This window comes from Ruditapes philippinarum, unplaced genomic scaffold (genome assembly GCF_026571515.1).
Source record: "Ruditapes philippinarum isolate M1 unplaced genomic scaffold, ASM2657151v2 ctg6103_1_1_1_1, whole genome shotgun sequence".
NCBI classification, from domain to species: Eukaryota; Metazoa; Mollusca; class Bivalvia; order Venerida; family Veneridae; genus Ruditapes; species Ruditapes philippinarum.
In genome coordinates this window covers 61,857-89,527 of record NW_026859570.1, presented here as the reverse complement: position 1 = coordinate 89,527, position 27,671 = coordinate 61,857, and the positions used below count along the sequence as shown (strand labels likewise).

The 27,671-nt window shown below is 34.1% G+C and overlaps 1 protein-coding gene across 1 annotated transcript in view; it reads right to left on the bottom strand.

The window, feature by feature from the left end:
* Positions 1–27,671, bottom strand: part of LOC132757081 (peripheral plasma membrane protein CASK-like) — a 102,995-nt gene that overhangs the window by 17,987 nt on the left and 57,337 nt on the right. The window contains exons 3-4 of the mRNA XM_060748262.1: positions 25,487–25,592; positions 190–267 (exon numbers count right to left, since the gene is read on the bottom strand). Of these exons, the coding sequence (XP_060604245.1) occupies positions 190–267; positions 25,487–25,592 (184 nt within the window). The remainder of the gene's footprint in view (positions 1–189; positions 268–25,486; positions 25,593–27,671) is intronic.

Sequence of the window (27,671 nt, the reverse complement as noted above, 5' to 3'; positions counted from 1 at the left end):
AACCCTTAAATGACTATCAATTATCATTACTGTATGAATCCAGTTAAGTATAGCAAAAACTCAAAGCAACTTATTGTCATAACTCCATGAATTAAAAGAACAGACCTGCACTTCTGACATGGTCTGTATTGATAAATTTGACAATAATTTGTAAACAAAATGAGAACAACAACAGGAAACTGTAGTTACCTAGAAACTGCTTCACTGTACACAAAGCCTGCAGATGCTCGCTTCACTATCTCAAAACATAAGTCAGCCCCATCCATACTGAAAATATATAAAATACATTGTCAATTTACATCAGCAATTATAGGAGCATTAATTTTGCCTTTTTCTTGTGTTTTAGTAAAGAAACCTAATATTAAACCAATGAATTATTATAATAGACTTGCTTTGTTGTGTGGTTTGTTATATTGCTCATTGTCATTTAAAGAATTAATTTAATATCAAAATTCTAAACTTGTCAGAGCTCAGGTGATTATGTAGAGGCCTGACTTAAGACAGCAAAAATGTCAAGAAAAGGTAGTAGTAGCAAGTAGCGGTCAAGATGATCTATCTCTTGACCAAAGATTGTCCACTTCATATGATTGTTAGTTCTAGGAAGCAAACATAAATCAGAGTCACTCAAATAGTCTTCTTCACAATCAAGTTTAAATAATTTAATGTTCAAACTAAACATGTAAACATTGCCTGATGGTTAAATACAAATGAGATATGTGAATCATTTTCATAAAAATTATTTCAGAGAGACACTTTAAATAGGACAAATAAAAACAGAATTGTAAACATTATTATTCTATTATTATCAGAAATCCCGACAGAAAAGTTTGCAATTGGCAGAAGTACAAAAGACATATTTTTGTTTGTTTGGGTTTTACGTCACACCGACACAGTATAGGTCATTTGACGACGTTCCAGCTTTACTGGTGGAGGAGGACTTCAGGTGCACTTCCGTGCACTATTTCAGGCAATAACGGGCACCTGAGTAGAACCACAGACATTCCGTAAGCTAGCTGGATAGCTTCCTCACATGAAAGAATCCAAAGTCCCTGTCAGGATTTGAACCCACAGCGGTGAGGGGCAAGTGGTTTGAAGTCAACGACCTTAACAACTCGGCCACAACATACTTTTGTATAAATATAGCTGTGACATTAGTAGAAGAGAAGAAAATGTCAGCAAAAGTGTCTGTTTTATATTACTGTCTGATGGTCACCACCAGCCCTATATTTCAACTCTCACTTAACTGTGTGGTCAGTAGACAAATGGGAAAACGGCCCTATATTTCAACTCACTACTCTGTGGTCAGTAGACAAACTGGGGGAAAACTCTGGACAGATAAAGTCCCTCTTAATTCTAGATAAGACAGTAATATGTTGATGTTCTGATTGTTTTGTTTACACAATAAATAATGTAATATATTGTCTGTCTACGAGTGGTCATCAGCTATCAGAAAATAACATAACAGGAAATAAGCTGGCACAATATCAGAGTTGATGTAAGGCTGTTAGCACCAGAAATATATAAATACACAAAACTTTATCTACAGAAAACAAAGAGTGAAAAGTTTGTTTGGACCCTGAAAGATTTCAACTCAGTGCCATTGTGTTCAATAATGACACCTTTAATCATAGTTTGGGGACCTTTCTGTTGAAAATGTTTCAAAGTTAAATCGTTTACCCAAACATGCACAGTGTGTTTTAACTGCATGGGGTGCAGGTATTAGTTACCAGAACTCTTGTTTCAACACTGTCTGTCAGGGATAAAATAGAGCATGCTAGTAAATGATTGGCTCATCCTTTTCTGGGCTTTACATATTGTGATGACAGAGAAAAGGGATAACAATAGAAAAGTAATATACAGATGCTCATACATTGGTTACCTTTTTTCTGGGGTTTCAAATTGTGACAACAGGGAATGTGTTTTTATTTTTGGCAATCTGATATATACTGCATAGCCCCCTCGCCTCAATCCTGTTTCAATGCTCTTTCTATTACTTATATTTAAATGATAATCATACATGTATTATGCTCAAATATTTTCACACAATAAGTCGCAAGAAAGTCAATCTTAAATACAGTTCTTGTATTTTTGTAGGTACAAAGTTTTTCTGCAATCTGTTTACCATAATTATACTGACCTATTTTTTTTCTCTCCAAATAATCTCAACTTCTTCACATTGGACATGAGGAGGAGACAGAAGTTTTAGAAGTTGTCGTCTACTTAAAAGGTATCTTTTTGTTCAATTAACACAATAATTATCTTATCTTTCAAGTAACTTAAGTACAATTTCTTTTTCCAAATACAGGGTTAAATAATTTATAGGAAATCAATAAGAAATGGTACCACAGTGGGTTATTTAAGTTGACTAGTGTGTGAAAAATGTGTTCACATTGTCATCAAGTTTACAGTGAGAGTTAACAATTTATAAATAATTAAATATAACACTCTGATGGCTTTCTTAATGAAGATTTACTTAACTCTTATCTTCTACAGATAAGCTAACTTGTAGTATCCATGCTTGCAAAGAAAAATAAAATAAAAGAGCCGCGCCATGACAAAACCAACATAGTGCGTTTGCGACCAGCATGGATGCAGACCAGCCTGCGCATCCATTATAAGTAAACGGCATAGATCCTTATCAGACTGTGCAGATGCACAGGCTGGTTTGGATCCATGCTGGTCACAAACGCACTAAGTTGATTTTGTCATGGCGCGCCTCAAATAGCTTTTGAGATGTCATTTCAATCACATTATAAGTTGTTCAAATATTAAATTCAAATAGAGCAGTGACCTTATTTAAGCGGTTTAGGTGTCTGCGCCCCCAAACCCTGGGATCTTGAGTTAGAGTGAACTTCTGCAGATGTCTCCTAAAATGACATTGGTTTAGACTTAATAGGTGTTCGGAATTTACAATTTACGTAAATAAGCCACAAGCTTTACTTCACAAAATAAATAAATAAAACAAACAATACATTTTATAAACAACCTAAGGAAAAATTTTCTATCAGCCTAAATCAAATATTCCAGCAAGTCTGATGTTTGCTACTGCAACATTCAATTAATCCTTTGTTTTTACCATATAATTAGACTGGTTATCTCAAAATGGCCTTTTTACTGGAAAATACCAGAAAACCAGTCAGCATTATCCTTCACAGACTGTGTCACAGTCTGTAAAAATCAATGAGACTGTGGCCCCTGGGGATCAGGAACTTAATCAAATAGAAGTCTGTAATCTACCTGTCACAGATTAGTGCTAAAAACAAAAACTCCTTTGGCATTATTTGATTTATTTTTCAGATTATTCTCCTAATCAACAGTCTGTCTTTGAAAAGAAACCTTTAACATATTATATTTGCAGGGCTAATAAGTGAAATTGTCTGCAGGAAATATTTTAACTGGTAAATGGTATGAATTATTAAAGAGAATTCTACCAAAACCAGTTTATAATGGATTACTCACTAAGCCAGTTAGACCTAAAAAGGGTCTGAAGTTACTGAAAAATTGTCTGGGGAAAAACATTGTCGGCAAATGAGCTCTCTATTTCACCAGAGGACAATAAATTTTCTCATAGAACCAAAAATCTTCACAAAATTTATAAAGAAATTGAAATAGGAAAGTGCATTTCAATAAAATACCACAGTATTGTTGCAGCTAAACCCCCTGAATTAGTATATTCTTTCCTATAGATATTGCAAGCATTTTAACGGTCAGTTTGGACTTTTAAAAGACGGACAATTGCTATATTATGAACAGTCTTCATTTCTATACAGATTGTAATATATGCTTTCATGTTAAACGTGCATGCTTTAATTAAGGTCAGTGAAATTCCCTTTTGACATGCCCTCCTTCTGAGAGACATTGCTTCCTTTTAGATTGTGATGTAAATACTTCCCTACAGACAGTTTATGCTTTCCAATAGGCAGTTTAGGTTTCCATAGGAAAAGTTTATGCTTAATATAGAGGTAACGCTTCCCTATTATAGGTAGCTGATGCTTCCCTATTGATGGCTTGTGCTTCCCCATAACTGCCCTATAGATAGCTGACAGTTCATTATAATAGATAGCTTGTGCTTCCCCATTGATAGCCAATGATTCCCCTTCAGATGGCTGATGCTTCCCCATAGGCAGTTTATGCTTTCCTAAAGAGAGCTGATACTTCCTTATAGATAGCTGATTTTCCCATAGATAGCTTATGCTTCCCCATTGACAAATTATTATGCTTCCCTATATAGATACCAGATGCTGACCTGCTTCTCTATCAACAGCTTATGCTTCCCCTAGGCAACTTATACTTCCACATAGACACAAAATATCCATCACTTTTAACTGACAGAAAACAAGACAATTAATTCTCTACAAGTAGCATATTTGTAGAGAAAGTTCAAGGTTTCTAGTGTGACCTAAAATCTTATCTACCTGCCATTTAATAACAAAATTGTTGAGTTGTCATTGTGCTACAAATTCTCAGCAAATATTTACTCAGTTAATACAAGGCCAGGATAAGGTTAATTCAGAGAAAGAGAGAGAGCTATTAAATCAATGTCAAAACTGTAACTTTTTTTTGACACAATCACTGACTGCGGAGGCTCATTTCCATGGGCTAAAGAATTGTATTCATACACATATTATTTGTATCCAAACACATGTGTGTATGTGTATTCTAGCACATATCAGATTCTGTGTGTATTCTATCACATATATGTGTGTATTCTAGCACATACATATGTGTATTATATCAAATATATGTGTGTATTCCAGTACATACCTGTGTGTGTTCTAGCACATATCTGTGTGTAATATAGCACATATATGTGTGTATTCTAACACATACATGTGTGTATTCTTACACATACATGTGTGTATTCTAGCACATGTCTGTGTGTATTATAGCACATATGTGTATTCCAATAAATACCTGTGTGTGTTCTAGCACATTATCTGTGTGTATTCTAGTACATATCTGTGTGTATTCTAGTACATATCTGTGTGTATTCTAGCACATATCAGATGTGTGTATTCTAGCACATATCTGTGTGTATTCTAGTACATATCTGTGTGTATTCTAGCACATATCTGTGTGTGTTCTAGCACATATCTGTGTGTATTCTAGTATATATCTGTGTGTATTCCAGCACACGTATGTGTGTATTCTAGCACATATCTGTGTGTATTCTAGCACACGTCTGTGTGTATTATAGCACATATGTGTATTCCAATACATACCTGTGTGTGTTCTAGCACATATCTGTGTGTATTCTAGCACATATCTGTGTGTATTTTAGCACATATCTGTGTGCATCCTAGCACATATCTGTGTGCATCCTAGCACATATCTGTGTGCATCCTAGCACATATGTGTCTGTATTATAGCACATCTCTGTGTATATTCTAGCTGTGCCTATGCAAAGGTATACCTCTATGTATACTTTACACAAATTATGTATGTTTATATGTGCAGATTGTAAGAGTCTGTTTACAAATGATGTGTGCCCCTGCAAAGGTTAGGGTTGGGGCTATGGAAGTCAAAATGCTTAGATTATAAAATTTTGTTTTTTTTGTCTCTATTTTTGGGGGATGGGGGGAAGCTTTAGTCTCTCATGTACCTGTAACTCTCATTCATGCATTACAAAATGGACAAATGTTGCATTGAAAATATTACAATATGCAGCACATAAATCACCTACCTTTTTTGCCTTCCCATGGTGAGTTTCTTAACTTCACATTTAGTAGAATAAATAGTTTATAATTCCTTTAATCCAGATTTAACATAACATGTCAATTTTCAACACATAATTTAGCAATATTTCATAATGTCTTATTTTCACGTAATTTAGCAGAATCAATTCTGTATCAGAATCATTAATGTCATTTTTTAACAGTACAAATCAATTAAATTCTAATCAATTTCATCAATTTCGCAGTGTTCCAAGTAGGTATCTCAATTCATTATGTCACTTTTCAAGTCAAATTCATTCTTCAGTTAATAAAGACACTTGAACATTTTATTTTGAGGTAATTAACATTTAAACAGGTCTTCACAAGTATCACTATTTATTAAAGAAATGTTTTACAAAGTTGAATTAAAAACTCCTAGTTTATCAAATTTCTCTTATCAAAGTCAATTTATCAAAATTTAATTCTGTAGTATTATAGTAATATTAATCTCAGCAGTTTCTTAAATAAACCATGATAATTTCTTAACACCAAAATTGTCAGATTTAGTTCTTTCTACAAAATAGTAATTATCTCCTATAATTATCAATTAAGGCATCAATTAAGATATCAATTAAGATATCAATTAAGATATCAATTAAAATATCAATTAAATTTCAATTAACACAAATTTTACAGAACTTTCCGTGTCCACTGATTACATTAGATGGCATCTATTATAGAGACACTACAGGGTTTCAGCAGAATCTATTTCACATCTCCTACCTTAACAATTGTCACATGACACCACTACCAGATGTCACTTTAACATGGCCAGAAATTGTCAACAACAATGTCAATTTACAGATTCTTCCTCTCAATCCATTCATATATTAAATATTTCAGTATATTAGATTGTTTTCCTCACTGTTTTTTGTACTTATAAAATTCTCCAAATTTCTATATATAATTACATAGACTTCAACAGTATGACTATAGACATATTGCAGCTAAGTAACATTTCACTCTAATATTGTATCTTAATTTGATATAGATCCAATTTTGTGTGTATTTCAAGACAAATTTTCTTCTTTTTTTTTGGAAATGTTTCTTTACAATGAGATTAAAGTTGCAACATCTTGACTTCCTTAGAATTCTGCATGTAATATGTACTACTGTGCGTATATATTGTTATAAAAAGTGTAATACAATTTTAAAAGATTGCCTTATAATGAGATTCAGGGGACCGCAAAATTTATAATGTTCTATCCGATTATTATTATATCTTAGAGGCAACCAATCAGAAAAGAGTTGGGACCATGGCAATACCATCAGACTGTAAGCAATATATCGTTATAAGTGGAAATGTTGTAAATGGAGTTTACTGTAGTTTATCGACACTGGTACTATAGCATGTGACCACTCAGAGTTCCATTATTTATACAGTACATTAAATGTTAACAAATTGGCTAAATTGGAATGATGAATACCCCAGGGAGAGTAATTAAAGTCACAGAGAAAGACTTCAAAAGAGCTAACTGATCACAAAAACAAGTATATGGTATTTTTCACATGTCTACTAATCCTAGCCAAGCTAAACATCTTAAATGGACTTGTCCATTAAAATATCCAGTCACAACCACATATCATTTGTGGGGAAAATTTCGAAACACAGCGAACAGTACAGACCATGATCAGACAGCACAGATGTGAACCTTAAACAAATGCATTTCATGTAACAATCACATCCTTTCTGCCCTTTCCAAGGGACATAATAGCTGAGTTAATTATTTAATAAGATTTACCTCCCTTGAACTTACCCCTTTAACATTTAGTTGTACTATTAATATTATTTCATTAGATTGAATCTCCCCTGAACGCCCACCTTTAGCAAGTTGAACATGTATTTAATATTAGTGAATTAGATTTACCTCCCTTGATCTTAGTTCGAATTAGATTTTCCTCCCCTGATCATTTTATTTTAACACAAGAACAGATTTAACAATTGCTCCGACTTTATGACAATAGCTAGCCAGGAACAATGTTCACAATATCTGATCAGTTCTCCAATTATCAGTTATTGATTTTACACCAGGTAAACTAAATGTTACATGAGATACATGGTGCGCTTTTGTTTCTCCAAATGTAATCAGAAAGATCTATATACATACATATAGAGGATTCTAGGAAAATTAAAATCCTATAATATCAAGTGCCATACACGAGTGTCTGCAAGTAGATTGTTTTCACCACAAAATATATTGTGATAATTTACAGTTTCTTGACCTTTCCAGACATTTCTTACAATAAGAATGAATTGATAACCATTATCAATTTATAAAATGGACTAGTCCTATCCGAACCCTTATCTTGTTGGAACTTACAGTGAATTGTCTATGCCACCAGTATAGAGCCAGGCCAACCTGTACATCCATACTGTCTTTGCCAAGCTCTATACTGTTAACTAATAAACTTCAACTTCTCATCTTGATATCCCTAAAATTGATAATGGACAGTTCCATAGATGAAATCTGGACAAGTCCATTAAAGAAATTCAGCAGGTTAAGGTTTAATAAATTTGGGACAGTCTATTAAATGTCTTAGTGATTTCAATCATGAAAATATTCAAATTTTAAGAAGGCAACAGTTTATTTTTTGAGAGTAGACTAACAGGCACAGGGGGCAGGGGCATGGGTGTTGCATCCATGAGGTTACTGCATCAAACTTGAAACCCTTACATGTTTACTATCTTTAATGGCCCTGTCCATCTTTCAATCTTAAATCTTTACAAAACCTTACATCTTTTTCAGTGAAAATAAATTTCAAAATAATATCTGACTGAATAGCAGACCTTGATCAGACAGCACGGACATATTAGTTGATCTAGGCCTGCACTCATGGGTTTGCATAATGTACAATCTGTGGTCGCCAGCAGTCTTTGAGTAAATTCAAAATCTTTGCTTTAAACTGATTGTCAATATTATCGCTTCTTTGTTAAGAAGTTATATTTAATTCATTTTCAGTTCCAGTCTAATACTGGAACTATTGTAATTTTTTTGACAAAATTAAGTTTCATAATATTATTATTATATACCGATATATATATATAACTTAAAGTACAAACTGTTTTTGGCAAATAATTAAAGTACAGCATTATATACAAGTGCTCAATTTTATAAGTAAATGTTACAAGAAGTCTGTCGCTAATTTAATTACACATTTTTATTATTTCTCCTAAAATTTTACAAAATATTTAAATATTTCAATGATTTTTTTTTCCAGAAAATATGCATTTTTTTGCAATGTTACAATTAAAATTTTTATCAATAAACTAAATAATTTGATAAACTATTTGTAATTCTGTAATCTGTTCAAATAATTACATTTCAAAAATTTAACCACACAAATTATATATCATTTCACTTCACTGTTCACATTAAGTCACAATATATCACACAAACAAAGCATTAATAAAAGCCTTTTTTAAAAAGTTCCAAATTTATCTATCTATCACACTAATTATCGACACAGTAAGTCCCTGTTGATTCCCCTTCACTCTGAAAATTCATCCTCTACATTCTGAATTAATATTTTATCCCGGATTCCAATTTGTATACAAGTGTTAACTATTCTATCATTAAAAACAATAGGTTCCAATCACAAAAATTACCCTAGGATAGCAGTGGTAATAGCTAGACGCAAATTAAACAACGGGAACACATCGCCACACACCATAACAGCCTCTATTAACTTAACAACTTTTTTATTAACACAGATCAATAGAGTGCCGTAAAACATTAATGACCATTTTCTACTAGCACGAATATATACGTTGTCACCAAGGAGTGAAATAAATACATCATCACTAGATATATAGAGACAATATGGCCTAAAGTCTGAAGATGGGCAATAAATGGTGCTGATGATGGAACAAAATTGACATATATCATATGTGGTAAATGGCAGGCTGCTGTTAATGCTAGAAAGGCTGTTATATATACATATTTATGAGTTTATAATTGACCAATTTTGAAGTGCCCAATAATTCTTTTACATTTAAGAAATTATACATTTAAGTCTTGATTTTTTAAATTTATGCAATATCTGACAACTGTTAATAAATTTTACCCTACTATAAAAGCTGCATAATAAACTTTAAATACATGTGTATGGCCTGGTCCCCCAGGGGTACATATGTTATAATGGCCTTGTCCTGAGTACATGTGCATGGCCTGGTCCAGAGTACATGTGTATGGCCTGGTCCCAGGGGTACATGTGTATGAATTGTCCTTGTCCTGAGTCCATGTGTATGGCCTGGTCCCAGGGGTACATGTGAATGGCCTAGTCCCGAGTTTACGTGTATGGTTGGGTGATGAGTGCATGTGTATGGCCCGGTCCAGAGTGCATGTGTATGGCCTGGTCCAGAGTACATGTGTATGGCCTGGTCCCAAAGTACATGTGTATGGCCTTGACCTGAGTACATGTGTATGGCCTGGTCCCTGGGGTACATGTGTTTGGCCTAGTCCTGAGTCCATGTGCATGGCCTGGTCCAGAGTGCATGTGTATGTCCTAGTCCCAACTACATGTGTATGGCCTAGGCCCAAGGATTTAAAGAAATTTTCTCAGCTCTTACTGAAATCTCAGTTTAAGCTCTAGCTATTTGGATTTTTTAAAAGAAGTTTTTTTAAGTTTTTTAAATATACATAATTATATGGAAAAACAATGATCCCTTGGGACGGGGCCAATTTTGAACCCTTGGCTCTTATTTGAACAAACTTGGTAGAGACACACTAGAAGATGTTTCATCCAAATATCTAAGCTCTAGCTGTTTGGGTTTTTTTTTAAAAGAGGATTTTTTTTAAAGTTTTTTCTTTTGGTTGTCATGGCAACTAGAGTTCTGCATGGAATTAAATTCTTTGAACAATTTTTAAAGGTGACCACCAAAGGAACATTCCTGTGAAGTTTGGATAAAAATTTTTATGAGGAGATGTTGTTTAAAGTAAAAGTTTACGGACCACAGACAGACAGACAGCCGGACAAAAAGCCATCACAAAAGCTCACCATATCACTTTGTGACAGGTGAGCTAAAAATAAAACACCATAACTCCAGCATTCTATTGCCTATTTCTGGTTAACAACTTGGACAAAACTATTATAATTTCACTCCTATATTCTAGAATATTGCTACAACAAAGGGAAAGACTCATTCTTTGGTAACATTTAGCTTTGTTTTATTTCTAAACAGTCCAGATAATGATGGGGATGCAACACTTGTATACAGCAGAATTTCCCAGAAATCTGACAATATCATGAAATTTATAGTGTGTTGACACAAATCACAATCCTGTATAGTGTTTTCCCTCTAGACTAGTGACTGATGTTTGATGATAATGTTGTCCCATAAAACAAAACACTGATTATCAAATTTGTCACCATGTAACATGCAGTAAAATCATTGATCACATTCACAGCACAGTTGTGTTCCAATGTTTAACTTTTTATCATGCAATCCTATTATGTAACACATTACTGGTGTTAGTTAATTTCAAAGCAAGCTTTTGTTTGTTTTTACAGCGCACCAACAGATTTTTAAGTTCATATGGCGCTGAAACAGGATAGTTGATTTTGGCTAACCTCGGGTGTTACAAACTTAAAGGAACATCAGGGGTCAAAAAGCAAACTCATCAAAACCACCTCAACAACTGGAGTTAAGAGATGCATCGACTCCAATAATTCGCACCCATTTAGTCTCCACTTATAATAATGCAGGGGTAAACAGTGGCTGCAATTCTCATGTACGAACCCTCTAAAGCAACCCCCGCAGTCACAAGGGGTTACTTTGTTTGGAGGGCTTAATGACCATACTTAGCTGTTTTATAACTTCAGCTTGCCAAATTTTTTTTTCCCTTTGTTTATATGGCAAATGTACAGAGGTAGAAAAACTAAATTTAATGTTGTTTCCAATGATAATATCTAATCATTCAGGTTACTGGTTCAGTTTAAATGTTTCCTGGACTGCTCTTGCGTAGCAAAAATTTAAGTGACTGTTTACTATTGAAATCATATCTGTATTATCATATATTCTAACAGGACCCGCATTTCCCCCCCATTGAACATAGAAGAACCGATAGAGTGTGTTATTAAGCAATAAAATCACAGTTTGACCTGCTATATTTAGACATTTGACATAATCATTTTACACATGACGTAACCACTAAAAATGTGACGCCCTGAAAATAAGTACGGAAACAAATCAGACGCAATATAGGTTAATATCAGGTATGGCAGCATTTATTTGTTGATGTTGTCTTAGAATCGAAATGATATATCCAAAACAGTGATTTTTTTTGCTTGATAACATCACTGTTTGTCATTTGGATGCACAACATTATGATTATATCACGAGGGCTATGCCCTCGTGATATAATTCCTCTCATCTGAACTCCAAATAGTGATGTTATTGAGCGATAAAATCACTGTTTTGGATATATCATTTCTTAAATATATACTTATGGAATCGTGACCAATTCAGACAAAATAACCTCCTTGTGTGTTTCTACATTGATAACACAGTTTTAGAACATCTATATAAAATAATCTTGTACAATTTCTTGACAACATGGGAACATTTCTATGTACTTCCTCAATCACTAAGACAAAATTACAAGTTAGCATGCAACTTGTCTATTTTTCTTGTTGCCAAGAATCGTCTTCTAAAATTATAGAGTATTGTCTCTGATTTATTTTATGAAATGCATTTATGAACAATTGTGAAACATTGCTTCTGGGTGTGACAAAAATTATTTGTTAAAGAAATAAACTCACTCTCTAAGATATATAAAGGATATTGTAAGTTCAATACTGAATATATTGAGCGGGCTAAATAAATTATTCTAAACAAGCCTTTGGCAAGCATAATATTATTTTATTCAGCATGTTCAATAAAGTCAGTAATGAACCTACACAAATATAATATTATATTTATCACATACCTAAAATAAAGACTGTTTAAAATGAAAAAGAAGATTTTTTTATTGGAATGCCTATATTATAACGCTAACATTTAGTGTGCCTTTATACTATATAATGCAAATGATTATGACATCACATCAAAATATATGCACCACATGCAATATCATAAATTACGAAGTTGCAAAAGCTGCACGTGTATATGATAAAACAAACTCTAGTGTTCTACATTGTATAGACTTGTTCTAATTAAAATCAAAATTGTCCATAGTACAAGTTTAAGAAATTTAGGATTGAAATACTTAAAAGTTAATGGCAAGTATTATGTGCTTGGACTCAGAATATACTTAGGACATTCAGAAAATGCAGACCTGGTCATTCCTGCTGCTTGCACATGGTCGAGCTTAGTAACCAATGGACAGTCGACAAAACGTTAAATTACATTTTTTATATTCAAACCATTGAACAAAGATACTGGGATCCTACATATTTACCGGACAATCAGTTTACCGGACAAAAGCTATTACTGCTGAATAGTGCTTTATTTTTTGCTTCGATTAAAATATCATACAGTAGGAATCATACACACACTTTCTATTTCAAAGTAAATAACATCAAAACCACTCTCAGGCAAATATTGTTTATTCAGTTCTTTACCTACTTACATGCCCTTTTGTTTACTTGTTATTTCATGACCTGGTCATGCGGGGGAATAATCTGTTCTGCGCAGGCCCGGCTATGGAGACCCTTAATGGTTTTTTAAGTTAGGTTTTACTTTTAATCTTTTCAACGTTACCCCAAAAGACAATCGTAACATATTTTAATGATAGAAAGTTATTTTTAAATTTAGCCTTAACAGTATCCCGTTGTTGTCTTTTACAAAGAAGTGCACATTTAAACATATAAGGAAAACGGTTACGCCCATGGGAGGAAACTTTACATGAAATGTAAATAATTTTTTTTTATGGCTTTTGTAACATGCTACATGATGACCAAAAGGAAATTGTATGACAAAGAACAGAATTCCATTTGAATATTAAAATGTTTCACACGTTTAAGGATCACGAAGAATCAAAACGTTAATTGAGTTAATAGTGTTAATAGCGTTAATTTCAATTACACCCTATATATTGGCCTCTTCATAACAGGCATGGCTGCCTTGTCTGTTTCTAGTGACATACTGGGTTTTCAAATATTTTAACCATGCCATTCTATAGTCGTAGTTTCCTTGCTGATTATTTAAAGATTAATTTCAATTCACGACTTCAAAACCTTTTAAAAACAATGTCCGGTAAATTGAGTTGTCTACACGATTTTTTTCTTCTTATAATGCCCTACTTTAAAGACACATTTCTACGGTCAAATGTTTAATTTCATGTTGAAAAAGGAATTTTTACACATTAAAAACCCAAAATTTAAAATTTGATAAAGGAAATATTTACATGCAATAACACCCAGGAGATTCCTACAGGGAAAATCAACCCAAATTATTTAATTTGGGACAATATCTGTAAAAATTCCCTATTTCTGGTTCATTTGATTATTAACCTTTATCCAAAGTATTTTCCTAAATATGGTATATCTTCTTTAAATACAGTACCCATCTCCATCAGCTATAGCACTCATCTCCACCAGATAGAGTACTGATCTGCACTAGCTTGAGTACTCATCTCTGCCAGCTAGAGTACTCACCTCCACGAGCTAGAGTACTCATCTCCACCAGCTAGAGTACCCATCTCCATCAGCTATAGCACTCATCTCCACCAGATAGAGTACTGATCTGCACTAGCTTGAGTACTCATCTCTGCCAGCTAGAGTACTCACCTCCACGAGCTAGAGTACTCATCTCAACCAGCTAGAGTACTCATCTCCACCAGCTAGAGTACTCATTTCCTCCAGCTACAGTACTCATCTCCACCAGCTAGAGTACTCATTTCCTCCAGCTAGAGTACTAATCTCCACCAGCTAGAGTACTCATTTCCTCCAGCTAGAGTACTCATCTCCACCAGCTAGAGTACTCAACTCCACCAGCTAGAGTGCTCAACTCCACCGGCTAGAGTACTCACCTCCACCAGCTAGAGTACTCATCTCTACCAGGTAGAGTACTCATCTCAAAAGCTAGAGTTCTTATCTCCACCAGCTAGAGTAATCATTTCCTCCAGCTAGAGTACTCATCTCCGCCAGCTAGAGTACATATCACCACCATCTAGAGTACTCATCTCCACCAGATAAAGTACTCATCTCCACTTGCTACAGTACTCATCTCCACCAGCTAGAGTATTTATCACCACCAGCTAGAGTACTCATCTTCACCAGTTAGAGTACTCATCTTCACCAGCTAGAGTACTCATCTCCACCATCTACAGTACTCATCTCCACCATCTACAGTACTCATCTCCACCATCTACAGTACTCACCTCCACCAGCTAGAGTACTCATCTCCACCAGCTACAGTACTCACCTCCACCAGCTAGAGTACTCATCTTCACCAGTTAGAGTACTCATCTTCACCAGCTAGAGTACTTATCTCTACCAGCTAGAGAACTCATCTCCACCAACTAGAGTATTTTTTTGTTTTGTTTTGGGTTTTACGTCACATTGACACAGTGTAGGTCATATCGCGATGTTCCAGTTTAACTGGTGGAGGAAGACCTCAGGTGCTCTTCCGTGCATTATTTCAGGCACGAACGGGCACCTTAGTAAAACCACCGACGTTCTGTAAGCTAGCTGGATAGCTTCCTTACATGAAAGAATCCAAAGCCCTGTAGGGATTCGAACCCACAGCTGTGAGGGGCAAGAGGTTTGAAGTCAACGACCTTAACTAGAGTATACAAATCCACCAGTTAAAGTACTCATCTCCATCAACTTGAGTACTCATCTCCACCAGCTAGAGTACACATCTCCACAAGCTAGAGTACACATCTCCACCAGTTAGAGTACACTTCTCAACTAGCTTGCGTACACATCTCCACCAGTTAGAATACACATCTCCACTAAATAGAGTACTCATCTCCACCAACTAGAGTACTCATCTCCACTGGCTAGAGTACCCATCTCCACCAGTTAGAGTACACATCTCAAACAGTTAGAATACTCATCTCCACTAGATTTAGTACACATCTTCACGAGATAGAGCACATATCTCCACCAGTTAGAGAACGCATCTCCACTCATTAGAGTACTCATCTCCACCAGCTATAGCACTCATCTCCACCAGCTTAAGAACTAATCTCCACCAGCTAGAGTATTCATCTCCACAAGCTAGGGAACTCATCTCCACCAGCTTGAGTACTCATCTCCACCAGCTAGAGTACACTCTTCACCAGTTAGAGTACTCATCTCCAACAGCTACAGAACACATCTCCAGCAGCTATAGCACTCATCTCCACCAGCTTAAGTACTAATCTCCACTAGATAGAGTACTCATCTCCACCAGCTAGTGTACTCATCTCCACTAGCTAGGGTACTCATCTCTACCAGCTAGAGTTCTCATCTCCACCAGCTAGAGGACACATCCCCACCAGCTAGAGTAATCTAGAGTTCTCATCTCCACCAGCTAGAGTACACATGTCCACCAGTTAGAGTACACATCTCCACCAGCAAGAGTACTCTTCTCCACCAGCTAGAGTTCTCATCTCCACCAGCTAGAGTACACATGTCCACCAGTTAGAGTACACATCTCCACCAGCAAGAGTACTCTTCTCCACCAGCTAGAGTATTCATCTCCACCAAATAGAGTACTCATCTCACCAGTTAGAGTTCTCATCTCCGCAAGCTAGAGTACTATTCACTAGGTGGAGTATTCATTTCCACCAGCTTGAGAACCCATCTCCACCAGCTAGAGTACCCATCATCACCAGCTGGATAAGCTATTGTCTACCAAAAAACTATTTAAATTGAGAAACATCAAGCTTATAATGTGTTTTTCCACATAAAAAACAACTCAAGGACAACGTGACAGCCTCAGATGATTCCAGAAATTTAATTCTGAACTGGTAATAAGGTGCCCATTAGTGCACATCACCCCTCATTATTAACACATAATTGACTAGTCATGTAGAAACACCGAGGCAATATTCCCTGTTAGATATCATTTACTTCCTAATTTGTTGAATGATTGGACCATAGTGTTCAATATATTTCTTTAGACGTTAATGAATACTTGCGACAAATATTCCGACAAATATTCCAACGAATATATTGCCGGACATTTCTAGAGGTTTCAGACAATTTTAGAAGCTTCCATTACTTATGCTTAATGGTAAAAATAGCTAAAACATTTCTTTTAAAGATCTTCAGAAAAATAATAAGGAAGGATATTGAGTAGTTGGGTAGTGTAACCACATATCTGTTGCTTAATAAAGGGTACCAGACAACCTCTAAAACTTTCAATTAAAATGAACTTGGATCCTTATAAGTGTAGAAAGATGGATTTTCTTGGAATAAATATTACATGAATACTTCAATACTTCCTTCCCCTTCCTTTGTTATCATTACATTATCATTAGTTAATTATCATTATTACATTTTTATTTTTTACATTATCATCAGATAAAGATTTTATCACACAATAATTCCACTATAGAAAGGATGCTATGTACAAAAGCATGAACTAAATAAAGGCTTTAAAAAATGATGTGTACAAAATCCAAACACTCATAATTATGTAATTTAGGGGTGCAATCAAATCTGATTTTGAACTGTGAAACTGTTTAAAGTTTTCCTACTTCCAAATAACCCTAACCAAGACCCAAAAATATAAGGAGAAACAATGTCATCACTTGGACACAGCTTCAAGGTGTTGGGAGAAAAATATGTCTCCTTTATATTGACCCCAAGACAATACCAGTACAAACATTTTCCACTTTCTTCCATTCCCCAAAACATTAACATACAGCAGCCTCTAGGTGTATTGTTCATTCTCTGATAGAATATATAAGCCTGGGAGATAATTGAATAAAATAGAAAATCACCATTACAAACTACATTATTGTCAGCTTGTGGAGGTTAATTTGCAACACATTCACCAACAGTTTCTCTAAAATACATGTTAAAACTATGAATAATTTATCCCCCCCCTGTTTGAAGAATGTCTCATTTATAACTATTACTTATAGTCCTTACTTTAGTATATGTAGAAGCTTTTTAGATACATTTAAACACATATCAATGATATTGACATAACAAAATATACATTACTGATTTTTGTCTGAGATTATGAATAATAAATAATTATCAATAATTGGAAAAATTGAAACTGTGCATTGAACTCATCTTCTTTAATTAAAAATTTTAAAGGTCATAAACTTCTACATTTATCAATTTTGTTTACAATTCAATATTCAGGTTGAATGAAGCCAGTTTTGTTGAAGTGTATTTTTTATCAATATATTTTGGCCACACTATCACAATGGTACAACAAGTTCCCAACTTATATTGGTAGAGGAGTATCCTAGATGTCTTACATAATTATAATATGTAAATTATCTCAAGATATATGTTATATGATAGGAACCACAAATTCTCTTCATGGAAGCTGGATCTCTTCATGGAACCTGGATAACTACCTCACATCATTGAATCTTAACAACCTTGTTGAGATTTCAATAATGATTCAAAGTCAGCCGCACAAGATCTGCCACACTTGATGACAAGTTTGACATATGAAGAAAATGTAGAATGAAGTTTTTTTTAAGTTCGTCAACATCATTTGAAGAAAGTTAGCAGGAAAGATATAAGAAAGAAGGCGTAATAAGGGAGAAAACTCAAACTTGAAAATTTGTCATTAAGGGAGAGAACCTCTGGATAATTACAGAAAATATTCAGCAAGATTTACCTCCCTTTTTCAAAAAGAATAGCCATTACATCACAGCCTTGCATAAATACAAATATCTTGAGAAAATTAGGATTAGGACAAAAATATTTAGAACCATTTTTTATGTCCATTACTTCACACTTTCTAGATTTTCCCAGAGAAATGGTTTTACAGAGGTAAAAAAAAGATAGAAGGAAATTGGTGATTTTACCACTAGGGACTTTCACAGGTTGACGTCATCATTTCAAATAGAATATCTTTTGATACTTTTTGTTAGAACAAACCTTGTGTCACTGAATGATAATTAAACAAACTTTTTCTCTCCAGAAATGCCTTAAGCATTTTTTGTAAACTTATTTAGGATAAAAATAATTTCAATCCTTGAGATAAAAAGTATAATTGTAATTTCAGGCCTTGAAGCTGATAATCAATATGTTGTCAGTAAAATACATTCAACAGAAAATCCAATCTGTGTCTTTTTATATTATGCGCATCATTATATCAGTCTATCCTGTCCATGAGGGTTCATTCTATTAAGGTAGGTTAATTAAAATAGTTAGTGCACAGGTTTTTTATTATGTAAATAAATGTTCATTCATTCTGACTATTCAAGGGACTCCTTCTGTCAATGCTTATTCAATGTAACCATACTAGATACGCAAGGGCAACATGTCAAACCCACTGTCACATCTGACCTTGAGATATGACCTTTATCTTAGACCTAGTAAAATGGTTCTTGCGATAGGGATATGCCATCTCATGATGTTGAAAATTTGTGATAGGTTATTTGAAATTCCATCAGTTAGTGAGAGTTATGGTGCAGACAAGTTGTTTGAGACCATATTTTTTGCATTTGACCCATAAGTAAGACCTTTGTTATTCATTATTTGAAATTCTGCCTGCTAATGACCTGGATAAGCATATTACCTGACTAGCACAAGGACTGAAGAACACATACACATATACCTAACCACCATTAATGTGACAACTATGTCAACCTCTAAGCAAGATGGCTCGACAAAAAGGTATTCTGTTCATGATTATTCATAATGAATATAAGATTTTATTCTGCCAATGATCACTGTAGTCTATTTTGACATGTTGACTGTTCAGTTTATTATAGACCCCTAGAACCAGTGAAAATAACTTGTTTCCTGTTTTAGTTACAGCATATTTTACAGCACATACTTTGGGGAGAACTGATATAGTTGTTATACAGAGGTTATTGCTCTACAGAGGGTCATTCTGCAGACAAATTCACAAATATTATACAATAAAATCATCACTGATATCAGTTTTCTTGTGTGACAATTCTCCTTAAAAGATTATTAAACCCTTCAGTCATTGTAAAACGAGCTCTATGCTTGAATTGTATCAGCTTGCAAAACTTAACTCAGTAAAAATGTCATTTTTCTGTTTTTTAATTTTCATGTAATTTCATTGAATTAAATATTAAGTAATATTCTTTTTTATTTCATGGACTTTCTTTGAATAGATATAAAATAATATTCTGTTTCTAAACAAACCCCTTGTATCACAAGATTGCCTTTGATATGCTTAAAGGTCAATTATTCCCCAAAAAGGCTTTTATTTTATTTCTCAAAAGCTTTGATTATATTTTGGGTCCTGTTATAGTTTGGAAAAAGTTACTCATTTACCAATAAACTGTATCATATTTTGCTTCTGTTGCTGTCTGAGAATAAGTACAATTATTGTGATTTAGCATTATGTATGAAAGTCAATATACTACTTTGTTTACATTTTGCTACTTTTAAGACAAATTATTTCACATTCAGCGCTACTTAATTTTTCAGGTTATCAAAGGCTCTAACATGCTTTTTAAACATTATTAACTCATGTTTGTAATTTCTAAAGAAGGAAATTTTTTATTTGTTTCTGAGGCATAATGTACCTTTACATGCTCCAAAACCACTATCTCAAAGAAATTTTTTTAATGGGCCTTTGATATCTAAAAAGCCTTAAAGGCAGAATATTTTCGCAGGCAACAAGGCAGTAATTGACAACTACACAAGATGTGATTCCCAACACAAGTACAGAGCTATGATTTACAGCTTATTACAGGATATCTATTCTATCATAATATTCCATTATACTAACTCCAGACAATCACAATTTACTAGAATAACTGGTAATAATAGGTTACGTCAAAAGAAATTCACAATTTCTTGAAACACTGAATAAAAATGTCATTCATACAAGTCAAAATGCTCCATTTTAGTGCTATCGTTTTTCTTCTTATGATATTTTATTTCAAGAAACATTGTAATAAAATATGACATGATCTAAGTTTTGCTGTCATCTTTATGTATTTCTTTATTTGCAACAAATTTTATCTTATAGATAAATAGATTTTTTGTGTCTTTAATACTTTGTATATATTTCTAACCATGAGTCTTTTCTAAAGTTGAACATTTTAGATTGTCATAGTTGTAATAACTCTCGTTCTTATGTAATACCTAATGCCCACACAAATCAACTTAAAAACTCATTCTTTGTGGAAATGCTAGTAAGTTGGAACCATCTGCAAGATAGTGTTGTGTGTGCACAGACAGTCGAGGGCTTTAAACAATCCCTCCCAGATAACTTCTGAACCTCCTCCCGTAGAATCATAGCAGAAAGTGATGCTTCTACGTACCTGAACAGATACAGATACAGAAGTTAACTTTTAAAATAATTGAACAAACAATTGCTACTGAAGAGGTGTAATATATGCTAGAACACTGTTAAATTGTTCAACTTATTAAACTTTAATTGTTTAACAGGTGCTATGATGGGATAATTATGACTAAAATGATGATATAACAAATGTTATTGCAGCCATAACATAGGCATCTTACAGCAGAGTTATTTCCAAACAATAGCCCAATTAAGATTTTAGAATTATTTTAAACACAATTTTGGAGTTCATTGGGAAAATATACATGGCACCAACAACCTAATTATGAATTTTGAATAATTATTCATGTCATTTTGAGGAAAAACAAGAATTTTTATCACACCAGGGGACAGGTCAGTGTGGCTGCAGGGAATTTATCATAATATATTTTACTGTTATATTACAGTTATCAACTGAAAAAGTCAAAATAGCAAAATATATCTCAAAACATGCAAATTGGGGAGCAATTAGCACCTTACACCATCTGACTGTCCTTTAACAGTCAGTGCGTCAGTGGGGCCTTTTCCTTGGGTTTGAGAATCCATTTCAAAATCCATGCTACCATTGGGGAGGGAGGTCCTAATTGCTACAATTATAAGACTGGTGTATAATACAGTTTACCAACTGTAAATAGCTTATGGCAGGTCTTCACCAAGCAGACCATTTACAGGAAGGAAGGAGAATTAATGAGAGCTCATTTGAATTCATTGACCAGTTGATTACCAGGAGCAGAATGGGAAGATAGACTGTAAATGAGTCTCCTTATTTTACAGACATTACAAAAAATATATCTCCCTTGAGACAATCTACTTATCTCTTAAAAAAAACATCTGTATAGTGATTTATTCCAGTATTTGCAAAATGTGAGACTGACTGCTTCAAGTCAGATAATGTAAATGATTTTTCTTCTTTCTGTTTTTTTTTACCAAGAAAGTTTGAAGACAAAAATAAGATGGTTTGTAACTTCAGAAAACTTCGCTTATAAAGATATTAGGGGACTACAAAATTTATACCATTATGTCCAGATATTGTTATACCCTAGAGGCAATCAATTTGAAAACAAAAGTCGGGACCAATGCAATAGCGGTTTATTTAAGTCAAGTTTACTATGATAAATATGTATATATATTTTTATGAAACTCAAAAGTTTAACAAGAGCACCGCTAGGCGGAGCATTATATGCCCGAAAGTATTTTTTTTTTTTAGTAAGGATGACCTTAACCGTTGACCTTTTGACCCCAAAATCAATAGGGGTCTTCTACCCAATATGGACAATCATCCTATGAAGTTTGAACATTGTGGGCCAAATGGAACTTAACATATGCTCCGGCAACTGTTTTCAGTATCAAGGTAATAGTGACCTTCACCTTTGACCTTTTGACCCCAAAATCAACAGGGGTCTTCTACCCAATATGGACAATCATCCTATGAAGTTTGAACATTGTGGGTCAAATGGAACTTAAGTTATGCGTGGAAACATATTTTTCAGTATCAATGTAATAGTGACCTTCACCTTTGACCTTGTGACCCCAAAATCAACAGGAATCTTCTACCCAATATGGACAATCATCCTATGAAGTTTGAACAGTGTGGGTCGAATGGAACTTAAGTTATGCTCTGGAAACTGTTTTCAGTTATAAGGTAATAGTGACCTTGACCTTTGACCTTTTGACCCCAAAATCAATAGGTGTCTTCTACCCAATATGGACAATCATCCTATGTAGTTTGATCATTGTGGGACAATTGGAACTTAAGTTCAGTTATGCTCCGGAAACTGTTTTCAGTATTAAGGTAATAGTGACCTTGAACTTTGACCTTGTGACCCCAAAATCAATAGGGGTCTTCCACACAATCAATATGTAAAATCATCCTATGAAGTTTGAATATTGTGAGTCAAATGGAACTTAAGTTATGCGCCGGAAACAGTTTTCAGTTTTAAGGTACAAGTGACCTTTGACCTTTTGACCCCAAAATCAATAGGGGTCTTCTACCCAACATGGACAATCATCCTATGAAATTTTAATACTGTCGGCCAAATGAAACTTAAGTTATGCTCCGGAAACTGTTTTCAGTATTAAGGAAATAGTGACCTTAACCTTTGACCTTTTGACCTTAAAATCAGTAGGGGTCTTTTACCCAATATGGACAATCATCCTATGAAATTTGAATATTGCGGGCCAAATGGAACTTAAGTTATGCTCCATAAAACAGTTTTCAGTTTTAAGGTAATAGTGACCTTGACCTTTGACCTTTTGACCCAAAATCAATAGGGGTCTTCTACTTAGTATGGACAATCATCCTATGAAGTTTGAACATTGTGCGTCAAATGGAACTTAAGTTATGCTCCGGAAACTGTTTTCAGTATCAAGGTCATAGTGACCTTGACCTTTGACCTTGTGACCCCAAAATCAATAGGGGTCTTCTTCCCAATATGGACAATCATCCTATGAAGTTTGAACATTGTGGGTCGAATGGAACTTAAGTTATGCTCCGGAAACCGTTTTCAGTTTTAAGGTAATAGTGACCTTGACCTTTGACCTTTTGACCCCAAAATCAATAGGGGTCTTCTACCCAATATGGACAATCATCCTATGAAGTTTTAACATTGTGGGCCAAATGGAACTTAAGTTATGCTCCGGAAACCAAATTGCTAACGGACGGACGGACGTACGGACGGACGGACGGACAGACAGACAGACGGACGCCAGGGGGTATAACATAATATGCCCTTTCGGGCATATAAAAAGCAGATAATTGTTCTTCGCTATTGTTTTCTCTCTCAATATTTTGTTACATATTATTGTTTATTCTGTCAATAGTATAAACAAATTGATAGATGATTTTCAGATTATGTTCTGAATCAATTGCTGTTAAAATTTAATATATACCATGCTATGGTACCTTTTAGAGATAGCTTTCTGAATATTGCCTTGGAAAATAACCTTGGTTTTGAAAACCTGAGATGAATATGAATCTATTGAAATTATTCATATATTATTAAAGATAAATTAGTTATTTATAGAATAGGAAGCTCCATGAATGGCACTATTTTTAATACACGAGGTTACCTGTAATGTGCACAGGTGAATTACCCTTTAATATTCAAAGGTGAAAATCAAATTTTAATACACTGTACGAACACAATCAAAGGTTGGCAATCAATTAACTACCTTTCAGATCTTTGTGAAAATTGAATGGAAATTATTTTACAATTATACCCACACCAGGACATGTTGACAATAGTGTTATATAATGTATCATCCTCTATTCATTATTACTTCAGAGTCAACGCTAAACAAGTCTATTTCCATATAAACAAAGAATCTAGATACATTAGTTTTGCATTTATCGTTTAGTTTTAAAACCCTGCAGCAGTTTAAGCTGTGTCTAGACTTTTCTCATTAATTTTCATCTTTTATAAATCAGTCCTCTAATACAAGAACCAGCTGCATGGTGTACTAAAAAAGTATGGAAAAACTGTTGACATCTACGCCTCCACTTCCGTATAATATACAGTAGCCAATTTACTGACTCTATATCATAATATCTTACCATTAATTTCTGTGAGAAGGTATTAAAATGAGCTAGGAGACAAATTTTGTATTGTTTTTTATTTTAAATTTAATGGCTAGCACTAAGGTTTACTGTTTTACTTGACGTGTTTTCCAGACATTACAATACACTGCTGTAATGACAAACATTAAGTTCTTATATAGATCAATATTAAACTTTTGCAATTAAAAGATGTTATGAGATGTCATAAGAAGATAAAGGGCAGTAACTCTAGTCGGCAAATTTTCTGCTTTTTATAGCTGGGAGAAATAAGGAGAACTTTTTGCAAAAAGCAATAAGTCATGTAGAATACTTCTGATGTAACTTCTGACAAAGCTTAAACATGAGCCTACCATGGTGATGAGTAGGAAGATCTATCAGCATGAAGGACTGATGGTAGATGTAGGTGCTACAAGAGTAACACAAGGAAGAAGAGATTGTAGGTGAAGGTGAAGGTTTAAAGGAAGGATAGAAGGACAGATGGTAGGTGCTGTGTAACAGAAAGATAAAATGAAGGACAGATTATTGGTGCTGTGTGACAGGGTAGAATGAAGGACAGATGGTAGGTGAAGGTGCAGTAAGACTAGTGTGACAGAAGGACAGTTATAATCAGCTTGGCTGACAGGTGAAGGCGCTATTTGAGCCAAGAAGAGAAATATGGTAGAAGAAGATGTGAGTGTGGCAGGACAGTTGGACTAACAGAATGAAGGACAGATGGACAGACAAACCAACCAGCTACTAGTATGCTCATCTGAAAAATATGGTAAAAGAAAATATTCCTGTCATAAAGGGGCCACAACTCTTGCATATAAATGTACTTACTATTCAAACACCATGTACAGCATGCCATCAGAACTATATGTCTCTAATAGTTCCACAATATGAGGATGTTTTAACATGTGACATATGCTTGCCTCCCTTTTCAAATCTGAAAATATACAATTTGAGGATCATGGTTACAATAATATGTAACATTCAATGACAAAAAAATAAAAAAATTTCTAGAACAATAATTTCAAAATCAAGTAAATTTTAGGCTTATTCAAATTTGTAAAACTAAATACATTATCATTGCATGCTCAAACAACTTAAAAATTGGAAATGAAATCCCTGAAAATACAATTGACCAAAGTCAAGACAACTCTTTTACACAAATTCACAAGTCAGTAGATGTTTATCTGGACTGCAAATGTGAGTTTTCCTCATTTAATCCGGACAGAGTGGGAGTGGGGGGGAGTATTGGTTAGTACAAAATTAATGAACTTTGTACTACTATTCACAATAGAGTGATCTTTATTTACATTACAGTAACCATTCATTAAGTCAAAACTAGGGGCGTCTGTGGCCAAGTGGTTAAGGTCAACGACTTCAAACCACTTGCCTCTCACCACTGTAGGTTCGAATCCCGAAAGGGACTTTAGATTCTTTCATGTGAGGAAGCTATCCACCTAGCTTACAGAACATAGGTGGTTCTAATTAGGTGCCCGTTTGTTCTGTTTGTCTGTTCAAGTTTCAAAAATAGAAACTGGACAAGTCTATTTCAGAATTACAGCAGGTTAAAGGGTTCAACTTTAAATCAGGAAGTTGTTTGTTATTGTTGTTTGTTGTTGTTATTTTTTGTCATTCAAAACGTCACTTATATCATTTGCTGATCACAAGTCTGAGTTCCGACAGTTAAAGATGTATTTGTTAAGGGAGAACCTTTGTCTCCTCTACTTTTTCTACTTTTCATCAATGATATTTCTGAAAATTTGGATTTTAATGCTTTGACTGAAAGGGACTTTGAACTTTTGTCTATGTATATGATTTTATTTGCTGATGATATTGTATTATTTACGACAGATCCAAATAGCCTACAGGCTCAAATTAATGCTTTGCAACATTATTCTAAAAAATGGGGTTTGAAAATAAACGTTAGTAAAACAAAAATTTGTGTTTTTGAAAAGAGAAAACAAACTGTATATCCTGACTTCTATATAGATAACGAAAAAATTGAAATTGTTGACAATTTTGTTTATCTTGGAATCAAGTTTACTTACACTTAGGTACTCTTGTAAATGCTGTAAAAGCACTGCATGAGCAAGCTCTTAGGGCGTATAATAATCTTCTAAACGTTTTTGATAATGTTAGTCTAGATATTCGTACCAAGTTATCTCTTTTTGATACTATGATTGTCCCTATATTAACGTATGGATGTGAAGTTTGGGGTGCTTATAATTATAAAGAGGTAGATAAATTACATATTCGATTTTGTAAATATATTAGGCGTGAAGAAACAAACTCCTACATATGCGGTATATGGTGAACTCGGCCGAGTGCCTCTGTCAGTTATATGTAGAGAAAGAAGCGTTAAATTTTGGTTGAAAATTATGAAAAGTAATGATTTACCTATTTATCAAATGTTTAATGATTTATGTAATAATGTAAGTACCTCTAGTTGGGCTAGTAGAATGAATTCTATTATAGATCATTTAGGTTTTTCAGATATAAGGTTAACATTTGATCCTAGGGTTAATTATTACCTTTTGATAAAATCTAGAATACGAGATCAATTTATTCAAGAATGGAGTTTAAATATTAATTCTATGTCAAAATTAGATTGTTATTGCAAATATAAAACTGAATTTTGTTTTGAAAAGTACTTGGATGTTATATTGAATGATAAGCTAAGGCAGCATTTGACATGCTTAAGATTGTGCTCACATAGTTTAGATATAGAATTAGGAAGATATAATAATATTGAAAGAAGTAATAGATTGTGCAAACTTATCATGTAACCAAAATGCAGTAGAGTCAGAATATCATTTTGTTATGTGTTGCTCACGTTACAGTAGTATTAGATCAAAATATTTGGGCCACAGTTCATGGCCAACTTTACAAAAGTTCAATGCATTGATGTCAAATAAAAGTAAAAAATATATGTTTAATCTAGCAAAGTATATAAAAGAAGCATTATGTTTACGTCAAAATACCCTTGAAAGTTTACCTGTCTTCTGATCGTATATTG